The 11,396-nt window shown below is 42.7% G+C and overlaps 1 protein-coding gene across 1 annotated transcript; it reads left to right on the forward strand.

Annotated features, from left to right (window-relative positions):
- Window positions 1-9,195: 9,195 nt before the first annotated feature.
- Window positions 9,196-11,154, forward strand: LOC103654413 (O-methyltransferase ZRP4-like). The gene is made up of 2 exons (XM_008681248.2): window positions 9,196-10,078; window positions 10,629-11,154. The coding sequence occupies exons 1-2, from the start codon at window positions 9,245-9,247 to the stop codon at window positions 10,926-10,928; spliced, it is 1,134 nt and encodes a 377-aa protein (XP_008679470.1). The 5' UTR covers window positions 9,196-9,244; the 3' UTR covers window positions 10,929-11,154.
- The last annotated feature ends 242 nt before the right edge of the window (window positions 11,155-11,396 follow it).

An 11,396-nucleotide genomic window follows, 5' to 3' on the forward strand; every position in this document is an offset into this window, starting at 1 on the left:
GAAAGTAAGTTGTAGTCTAAAGAATCTACAAGAAAAACATTGGAAATGGAATGGTCAGGGGATATAGCAATTTTACCCAAACCTTTGACCAAACCTTGATTTCCATCCCTGAATGTAATCGCTCTTTGGGGATCTTCATTTTTCTCATATGAGGAGAACATCTTTTTCTCCCCTATCATATGGTTTGTGCACCTGCTATCGATTATCCAACTTGATCCACCGGATGCATAAACCTACAAAACAAATTTAGGTCTTGTTCTTAGGTACCCAAACGGTATTGGGTCCTTTCACATTAGAAACAAGCAACTTGGGTACCCAAACACAAGTCTTGGGACTCTTGTGTTTGCCCCCAACATATTTGGCAATTACCTTGCCTGATTTGTTACTTATCACAAAAGATGCATCAAAAGTCTTAAATGAAATGCTATGTTCATTTGATGCATTTACAATTTTCCTTTTAGGCATTTTGATATGAGTTGAATGCCTAGAGCTAGAAGCCTAATTACTATACATGTAAGCATGATGAGAAACAAAATGAGGTTTTCTAGCATGAATCCTCCTAATTTGTACTCAGGATAGTCTTTGGGATATAAAATGTAACCCTCTCTATCATGAACCATGGGAGCCTTACCCTTAACAAAATTAGAGAGTCTGTTCTTGGGGGCATTAAGCTTGATGTTGCTTTGGCTTCCTTGTTGGAAACCAATGCCATCCTTAATGCCAGGGCATCTCCCATTATAGAGCATACTACGAGCAAATTTAAATTTCTCATTTTCTAACTCATGCTCGGCAATTTTAGCATTTAATTTAGCTATGTGATCATTTTGTTCTTTAATCATAGCAATGTGATCATTCATAGCATCAACCTTAATATCTCTACATCTAGTGCAAATGGTGACATGCTAAACAGTAGATGTAGAAACATTACTAGCATTCAATTCTTCTATCTTAGCAATTAAATTATCATTTTCAGTTCTAAGACAGGAAATTGAATCATTGCAAACATCAAGCTCTTTAGATAAATTTTCACATTTTTCTATCTCTAGAGCATAAGCATTTTTTATTTTGACAAACTTCTTATTTTCCTTAATGAGCCAATCCTCTTGACATTCCAAGAGATTATCCTTCTCGTTAATGGTTTCTATCAATTCATTTTTTATCCTTGGTAAGGTTTGCAAAAAGAGAAGTTAAATCATCATTATCATCACTAGAGCTACCCTCATCATCAGAAGTAGTGTATTTGGGGGTATCTCTAGAATGTACCTTCTCCTTTTTGCTCTCCTTAGCCATGAGGCATTTGTGGCTGATGTTGGGGGAAGATAAGACCCTTGTTGACGGTGATGTTGGCGGCGTCCTCGTCGGAGGAGGAGTCGGTGGAGCTCTCGTCGGAGTCCCATTCTCGCCCCATGTGCGCCTCGCCACCCTTCTTCTTGTAGTATTTCTTCTTCGCCATCTTCTTCTTCCCTTTCTTGTCGTCCCTGTCACTTTCACTTGTATATGGACATTTTGCAATAAAGTTACCAGACTTACCACACCTATAGCAAACCCTCTTGGAACGGGGTTTGTAGTCCTTCCCCTTCCTTTGCTTGAGGATTTGCTGGAAGCTCTTGATGATAAGAGTCATCTCCTCGTTGTCGAGCTTGGAGGCGTCGATTGGTAGTCTACTTGGTGTAGACTCTTCCTTCTTTTCTTCCGTTGCTTTGAATGCAACGGGTTGCACCTTGGGAGTAGAGGTGGCGCCTTATTCCAAGTTAACAATGTGTTTGGAGTCTTTGATCATAAGTTCAAAGCTCACAAACTTGCCAATGACCTCCTCGGGGGACATCTATTTGTATCTAGGATCTCCAAGAATTAATTGAACTTGAGTAGGATTACGAAAAATAAGAGATCTTAGAATAAACTTGACCATTTCATGGTCATCCCATTTGGTGCTCCCGAGGTTGCGCACTTGGTTGACCATTCTTTTGAGCCGGTTGTACATTGCTTGTGGCTCTTCTACTTTGTTGAGGACGAATCGACCAAGCTCTCCCTCGATCGTCTCGCGCTTGGTGATTTTGGTCACCTCGTCTCCTTCATGCGCCGTTTTGAGGACATCCCAAATTTCTTTGGTATTTTCAACCCTTGCACCTTATTATACTCCTCTCGACACAAGGAGGCGAGTAGTATAGAAGTTGCTTGGGAATTAAAATGCCTTATTTGGGCGGCCTCATCGGAGTCATAGTCCTCGTCGCCCGCCTGTGGTGCCTGCGCTCCAAACTCAACAATATCCCATATGCTTTCGTGGAGTGAGGTTAGATGGTACCTCATTTTATCACTCCACATACAATAATCTTCACCATCAAAATATGGTGGTTTGCCTAGGAGTACCGAAAGTAAAGGAGCGTGTTTAGGAATACGAGGATATCGTAGAGGCATCTTACTATACTTCTTACGCTCTTGGTGCATCGAAGTTGTAGACTCGACGCTAGATGTGGAAGGTGATGAAGAGTCGGTCTCATAGTAGACCACCTTCATTTTCTTTTTCTTCTTGTCACCCTTCCTATGTGACTTGATGGAGGAAGAGGATTCCTCCTTGTGCTTGTCGTCGGTCTCCTTCGATGGAGTTCGTTCCTCATTCTTCCTTCCCGAGCCTTCGGGCTTTTCGTCGGTGAGCATCTCCATCTTGGTGTGTTCTCCCAACATCACTTCAAGTTGTTAGACTCTAATGAAGCACCGGACTTTGATACTAATTGAAACTCGCCTAGAGGGGGTGAATAGGCAAAATCTGAAATTTACAAACTTTGAACACGCACTATGCCTGAGGTTAGTGTTAGAAATGAATCCAGAGTGTGAAAGATAGTTCTCCTTGCTATGAGTTGCTCAATTAATGCGGGTGACCTTGGGATAAAACTCAAATCAATATGAGAAAGGGAACTTTTAGAGAGAGGAAAGAAAGGGAAACAAATCAAGTGGAGATCAACACAAATGAACACGGTGATTTGTTTACCGAGGTTCGGTTCCAAAGAACCTAGTCCCCATTGAGGAGACCACAAAGGTCGGATCTATTCCAACCCTTTCCCTCTCTCAATCGGTCACACAGACCGGTCGAGTGCTTCTCCTTAATTACATGGGTCACTAAGACCCCACAAAGATCACCACACAATTAGGTGTCTCTTGCTTGCTTTACAACACACTTGGAAGGTTTATAAGTTGAAGAAGAAAGCACGATTATGAAAACCAAGCAACAAGAGCAAGAAATGAAACACGGATCACACTCTCAAGTCACTAATCACTAATGATCACTTGTCTCAATTTGGAAACTTGGAGAGATTGGAAGCTTTGAATGTGTCTTGGAATGGATTGCTATCTCTTGTATTGAATGTGTATGAGTGGAGTGATTGGATCAAATGAATGGAGGTGGTTGGGGTTGTATTTATAGCCTCCAACCACTTCCTAGTCGTTGCTCCTTTTGTGCTGACAGCGGACGGTCCGCGCTCCTGGTCCAAACGATCCGCCCCTGCACATCAACGACTGAAATCGCAACGGACAACAGTAACGGCTATAGTGTATTTAATGTGTCGTCAGATGTCAGATAAAGCAGTCACGGACAGTTCGGCCGTGCCCCCGGATGGTCCGCGAGGACGCTAAAAAATGAATTTTATCGAACCCATCACCTTCGGGGTTTTCTGGTTTTTTAACGATCGGACGATCCGCGCCTGAGACCGGATGGTCCGCGCTTGGTCTCGAACGGTGCTCGCTTCTCCATCGGACGGTCCATAGTGTTAACTTGTGTTTTTTGCAGTGTTCCGGTCCGAGGCTCACCCTGGTGTCACAGACGGTCCGCATGGGTGTTTTTGCAAAAAGCTTATCCTGTCCGGAATAATCTACGGTATTCCTGACAGTCAACTTAGAATAGTTCTAGATGAACTTATGCATCTGAGAAATGACCAACTAGGCAAACTAGTTAGTCCATAAGGTTTGTGATGGTAGTCAAACACCAAAATCGATTATAGAAAATGTTGAGGCCATCTCCCTTTCACATACAATTACTCAACGAAATAGAAATTTAGAAAAAGGTAATCGCACTAAGAAATAAGGTCATAAAATCTCGCGTATAAAATCCCTTGATTTATAGCGTCCTTTACTGACAAAAAATTTAAAATCGCTAATCAACTCGCATAATTAAATCCCATAAACAACTCCCCTAATCAAATCCTTTTGATTTATGTTGCCCGCATGGACATGGAGGCTGTTGATTCGAACCGCATGCCAGATGTTTACGCAGCGTACCGCAAAACATAAATACCTTCATCGTGTATCATATTTAGTATCATTATATATCCTAAACTGGTTCTAACGAGCCTAACTGCATGGCTGTTAGAGAGATTCTATATTTATGGAGGAAATAAAACATTTAAATCATATTTCTTGTTTCCATGCATGCCAATCCATTTTCTTTCAACCCATATTTTTGTCATCCTAAATTTATGCTCATGCAACAGGAAACATATTATTACGCGTTGTACCACACTACATAAATATCTACATCGTGTAGCATAATTAGTATCAGTATATGTCATAAACTAGTTCAAACGATCCTAACCGCATGGCTATTGTAGAGATCCAATTTTTATGGACGAAATAAAGCATTTAAATCAGTTTTTTTGTTTCTATGCATGCAACAGGAAATTGATACGCCATCAAAATATTTCGTGCATGCAGGGGATGGGACGCGTGTGGGGGGTCTAGCGACTAGGTCGGTCGAGTGGTGCAGGGGGATGGCTTGGGCTTTTGGTATATGTTCGGAAGACCAGGGATTTCGGTATATGTATATAACACCCGGATTTAAAGGCAAATCCAGATGCATCTCATATGTGTGCCAAATAAAATCTACACATACAATGACTTAGTGTATAGAGACGAACATCATCAACTTTATTATATAACGAGAATGTCTTACAAAATAACTGATAATAAAATAACACGAACTAAAATAACTATCTCCACGACGTCATAGTGACACATAGATCTCGTCAAACTCGTCGTAGTTGTCCACCTCTAGCGGTACCTACTCTTCATCTCATGTGATTATAGCAAGGGTGAGCTCCCATATGGTCATTGCTCGGCAAGTGTAGAAAAAAGTGTAGTGTAAGGCTTACCTAGGAGAGTGATTAAGACTGATTTAGTGTTGGTCAAAATTTTATTAGCAATTACTAGGTGTAAGTAAATATTATCCCAGTTAAATAATTAATCATAACGAATAATAAAACCCACAATGCAATGCATGACAAGTTTAGTTAAATTCCATAAATTACTCGAGTGAGGGTCCGAGCCGCTCATGACCGTGACCATGACTGATATACCCGTTTTACACTCTTCTGAGGTTGCGCGTCATTACCCACAAGACGTGTTTCCCATGACCCTAGACACTTCCAAGGTGAATGGCTAGGGATCTACTGCGAGACCTTTACAAAGTTCTACTAGTTCGAGAAAACCCGCTACAGTTTCAGGCAAAAGGGAGCATAGGCCTTTTCCATGGTCTGTAACCCCATCACAGTAATCACAGCCAGCACTCTGCTCTACAACAATTCACTCCACGCTTGCCCCTTTCGGGTAAGGTAATCTCTCGCTACAGGTTTCCTAATTAATTGGCAAAGGGCGTCCCATTCCACCCTTGTGATAACATTGTTTTCTCGCGTGGTCGCTCCATGTTCCAATTAACAAAATGATCTTATCATGAACAATAAAGAATCCATTGACAATCATAAAGCACGATCATAATTCACATATAGCATTAATCTCAAAACCAGGTAGAGGAATAGCAAGACTACCCAATAATTCATTTATTTGCAAGGGGTAGGGTAAACAAAACTAGGTAATCTATTAGGTCACATTAGCTTAGCCTAATAGTGCAATGTGATTAAGAATCATGAACATTATTAGGTCAAAGAAAGTGATCAAGGACACAACTTGCCTTCTGCGAGCTCCTGCTCAGAATCTTTAATTTGTGGTGCTTCGGGTTCCTCGGCTACTTGCTCGTCTACTCGCATCAATACAAACACACAATATAGGAGCAAAAGTAACGTCACATCAAACCCTAAACCATAATGATCGGTCCTATGTGGGTTCTATGCGTGCGAGTTCATGAGAGTGAACGAACGATACATCACAAACCCTAGCAAGGTATTATTAGTAATAGTCATGTTTGTATTTATGTCATTAAAGATGCAAATGTGTTATCAAATGTGAATAGATGATGTTTATAAACTTCCTTTAATTTTAACAAGGAAAGCCGGAGAACTTAACCGAACCTGCATTGTACGGCACAATTGAAGACCTATGCACATTCATACGGAAAGAGGTCATTCCCGCTGAAAGGAAATATCATGATGCTTCCGTTACATTAGCTAGGATAGAGGTTAGAATACTAATAGAAGATTGTAGACTATCTCTTAGCTGAGATAATTATTAGAGCATATGTGAAAACTTTTGATGTATAGAATGTGTGAAGCATATATGGTTGTAAACAGAATACTTTGATGTATATAAATGTATGATAGAGTTTAATTCTATGTTGCTTTCAATATATATATATATATGTGTGTGTGTGTGTGCGCGCGCGCAAGCGCGTGTAAATAAATATAAAATTCAGTTTTGCTTGAAAATTTGAAAAAAGGTGGGAAAACTTCCAATGATGGCCAAATAAAGAAAACTGCTAGTGGAAAGTGTATTTTTACTGGCAATTTTATTAAGCAAACCGCCAGTGGAATTCTATTTCCACTGGTGGTTGTCTTAACCAACCGCTAGTGGAAATGATATTTTCAGTTTCTTTAAGAAAACCGCAAGTGAAAATAGCATTTCCACTGGCTGTTCCAAAATAACCGCTAGTGAAAATACTGATTTCCACTAGCCCTAGCACTGACGACACTGAAAAACACCAGTGCAAGGATCGCTGCTATAGAGATTTTTTGTACTAGTGATTTTAGTAACCCTATACCTTTATTCATATAGAATTTTGGGTGTGATATATATATATATATGGTTGGTATATTAGAAGCCCTGGCCTTCAAATAGTTAGAGGAAGCCCTCGCCGACCATTCCTGTGACCTGGTCCAGGCCGGTGTGCCCACCCACACCCAAGCCAGGCTGTAGGTGCGCCCCCACCCGCGCAAAAAATAGGAGGGCATGCATGAGTTAAACATGTTTCCTGCATGCGCGTAAATTTAGAAAAGAGATGTATGACAGTTTCTATTTTTAATGCTTTATTTTCTCCATAAATATAGGATCGCTGCAACAGCCATTGCATGCAGCTAGGCTCGTCAAGACCAATTTATGATATATATTGATACTAATTATGTTACACGGGGTAGATATTTATGCAATTCGGTACACTGCGTAAAAACCTGTTACATGCTACATACGCACAAAATTAGGATGACAAAAATGTACCATAAAATAAAATGGATTGACATGCATGAAAACAAAAATTGTATTTAATGTTTTATTTCCTTCGTAAATATAGGATCACTCCAATAGTCATGTAGTTAAACTTGTTAGAACTAGTTTTTGATATATACTGATACTAATTATACTACATGGTGTAGATATTTATGTAATTTAGTACACTGCGTAAAAATATGTTTCCTGCTCGCTTGGCCAGCAGGCAGGCGGCGTGCTTATCTTGTGTGACAACACTACATAGCAAGTAGCTCTTCTAGTCGGGCAGCTATGTGACAACACTCCAGAGAAAGCAACGCTTTTGTGTAACATGCTATGGTCTCAACTCTCAACGCCCTTAGAGGTAGTGATGAGTTTCACGCTTTCTAAGCCTGGCCCGCGCGCAGTTAGGAGGATTGGCCGCTATCTGAGAGGTACCACCTTAAGATGTATAGAAACAAAAAATATTATTTAAATGCTTTGTTTCCTATATAAATATAGAATCGCTCCAATACTCATACAACTAGGCTCGTTAGAACCAGTTTATGACATATACATATATAAATTATGTTAAACAGTGTAGATATTTATACAATGAGGTACACTGCGTAAAAAATTGGCATGTGGTTCACCGGTGGACGCATCTCTAGGTTTGAGCGTAAAAAACTTAAGTTTTGAGCATAAAATCTCTTAATTATAAGCGTAAATACCGAGCCAATATGAGAGGTTGATAGCTCTGATGGGTTGTATTCACGAACCTATTTTGATGGCAGATCCAAAAAATATGGAAGTCACATGCATGTGATTTCTATTTTTATGCAGATCCAAAAATTATGGCAGATCGTGGGAGTTTTCATTGCATGCGCACAAATTTTGGATGATATTTTTGTTTCCACGTCACGCGCGCAAAAAATGGATGACATGAGTCACGCAGAGCATAATTTTTTATACAAAGTCACATAAATACTGATTTGATTTTTATATCGGTGCAACTAAGAACGCTGACGGAATTATGGACAGTTTTATGACAGTTGTAAAAATCTGGCAGTTACGAACATAAGTGATTTGATTTTTATGGTAATTAGGAACAAACATAAATCAAGGAATTGCCTTTTTAATATGCATGCAAAAAATATGTATGCAGTAAACTGATGTACGAACTCCATGTGAAAGCATAAAATCCTACAGTTTTAGCGTAAATAATGTATGTGGTAGGCGTAAAACACAATAATCGAAAGACATAACACGGATCAGAGGTGGTAGTCGCTGGAAGACGTCGTCGAGGACACAAGAACGGAGGGAGGTCGTCACTGGGGGCTCCCGGAGTGCGCCGGATCGGAGGATGTCATTTGTGTCCGTCATCGCACGCACCTCGCGCCTCGTGCAGCATCGTCGCTACTCGCACCGCTCGCCCGCACTGGGGCTCTGCCGTTGCTCGCCCTCTGGATCGGGGAGCCTACCACCGCGCCACCGATCTAGGAACCGGCGACGCTACTCCAGATCGAGGAATCGCCACCATCACGCGTCCGAGTCTGGGAGCCACCGCCACTGCTGGCCAGGGGTCCGCGCCGCGCGCACTCTCGAGCAACCGCCACCGTCGCACACGTCTGGGTGGACGCCGTCGCTCGTGAATCCGGGTGGGACGTCAAAAACTGAACCATATCGCTTCGGGTGTTCGCCCGGACCTGGTATAGCTTGATCAGATGTACCGTACTTGGGCAAACAGTGCAATCACTGTGCAATTTGCAAGCGGCGAGCCTATATATATTTGCAGCCGTGAAGCTTCACAAGTCAAGCTCACAGCAAAATAAAAGCCAGGCGGCGGCATATGGCGCTCAGCAAGGAGCAAAAACTCACAATTTCTGAGCAACAACACACGGCAAGCAGCGAACAGCAGGTGGCGCTGGATGCCGAGCTCCAGCTGTGGAACCACACCTTCGGCTACGTCAAGTCCATGGCGCTCAAGGCCGCGCTCGACCTCGGCATACCCGATGCCATCCACCAGCACGGCGGCTCGGCTACCATCCCACAGATAGTCACCAGGATCACGCTCCACCCGTCCAAGACACCATGCCTGCGGCGCCTCATGCGCGTGCTCACCGTCACCGGCGTCTTCGGCACCCAGGAGCCGCACGATGACGGGGGCGGCTGTGACGACGAGCTCGTCTACACGCTCACGCCGGCGTCCCGTCTCCTTGTCGGCCCACCGGGGCAGAACGTGAGCCCTTTACTGAACGTGATGCTCTGCCCCATCTTCGTGTCGTCCTTCCTCGACCTCCGCGGGTGGTTCCAGCACGAGATGCCGGACCCGTCCCCCTTCAAGGTGACGCACGGGCGGGACATATGGGAGCTGGCCGCCCACGACGCCGGCTTCAGCAGGCTCTTCGACGCCGGCATGGTCGCGGACAGCGGCTTCATCATGAACGTCGTGGTCAGGGAGTGCGGCAGCGGCACCGTCTTCCAGGGGATCAGCTCCCTCGTCGACGTCGGCGGCGGGTTTGGTGGCGCCACACAGGCCATCGCGAAAGCGTTCCCGCACCTGGAGTGCAGCGTGCTAGATCTCCCGAACGTCGTCGCCGGCGCTCCTGCTGATACCGCCGTGAAGTATGTCGCCGGTGACATGTTCGAGAGCGTTTCGTCGGCAGACGCTGTCTTCCTCAAGGTACGTACGTACGGTACGGCCATATATATATATATATATATATATATATATATATATATATATATATATATATATATATATATATATATATATATATATATATATATATATATACGTCGTAGTACTAACTACTATACAGTATAGACATGCATGCATAGGAACAAAAAGGTCAATAACAACAGTACACCCTAGCTTCAAGTCCAAATTACGGCAGGTCCTTTATTTAAGTCCAAATTACAAGTCAATTAGACGTTAGGACAATGACTTTAAAATATAATATCTTTGTTCAATGTTCTTTAGTTAAAATAAAAATAAACTCTTATTAGGTTTGAAAACTAAATAACAAAATGGTTATATGTAGTCAAAGTTTTATAAATTTGACTTAAATAAACAAACCATGTCCAAACGACTTATTACCTGGAGTGTACTCAGGTAGTCAGGTGACAGCGAATGATGCATACATACAATTTTGGTCTCTTTCGGTAGTATTTATTATTGTTTATTGTGATGCTGCCTTATTTGATTTGTTCGGTGGAATTCACTTTATCAGTCGATTATACATGACTGGGGTGATGCCGACTGTGTCAAGATACTGAAGAACTGCAAGAAGGCCATACCAGCTCAAGGAGGCAAGGTGATAATACTGGATATCGTGGTTGGAGCAGGATCGTCGTCGTGCGACCGGAAGAACGTGGAGACGCAATGCTTGTTTGATCTCTACATCATGACTATCAACGGTGTCGAGCGAGATGAGCGAGAGTGGAAGAAGATCATCTTTGAAGCCGGGTTTACATCTTACAAGATCATACCTGTTCTGGGCACTCGATCCATAATTGAAGTCTGCCCATAGAAACCAATATAATTAAGGATGGCAACAGCCTCCCATCGCCCTTGCGAGTATAATTCCAAACCAGCACTTCAATACTTGAATCCGTGAGGTTTTGAGGTCACTTACGTGTTTTACTCATTGTACGCTTTTAAACAATAACTAGCCATTTGTACGTGATTTGCTACGGTTGTTATATATATCATATAAATAAATATTAAGATATTTATTCAAATATAATTATTGTTTATTTCGAAACACTAAAGTTATTTGTGGTTTGGTAGTTAGCCCCATATTTCTGGAGCAGGGGGGCGTGGGTTGAAGTGCTCGCTCTGCACTATTTTTTGTGTGGTGTGGTAGCTGCGCGGGCGGGGTCGGGTACTGGCTAGGCACAGCGGGCGCGGGGTCCACAGGGTAGTAGCTGAGAGAGCGCTGCGTGGGCGCTGAGAATGGGGCCCACAAGGCACGGCGCCGAGGTGGGGCGCGTTGTCA

This window comes from Zea mays, chromosome 4 (genome assembly GCF_902167145.1).
Source record: "Zea mays cultivar B73 chromosome 4, Zm-B73-REFERENCE-NAM-5.0, whole genome shotgun sequence".
In the NCBI taxonomy this organism is placed as follows: Eukaryota; Viridiplantae; Streptophyta; class Magnoliopsida; order Poales; family Poaceae; genus Zea; species Zea mays.

Bases quoted from the DNA above. Each gene is read 5' to 3' on its own strand.
- LOC103654413 (XM_008681248.2), top strand. From the start codon at position 9,245: ATGGCGCTCAGCAAGGAGCAAAAACTCACAATTTCTGAGCAACAACAC. The intron at 10,079-10,628 runs GTACGTACGTAC...TCACTTTATCAG, and splicing joins CAGACGCTGTCTTCCTCAAG to TCGATTATACATGACTGGGG.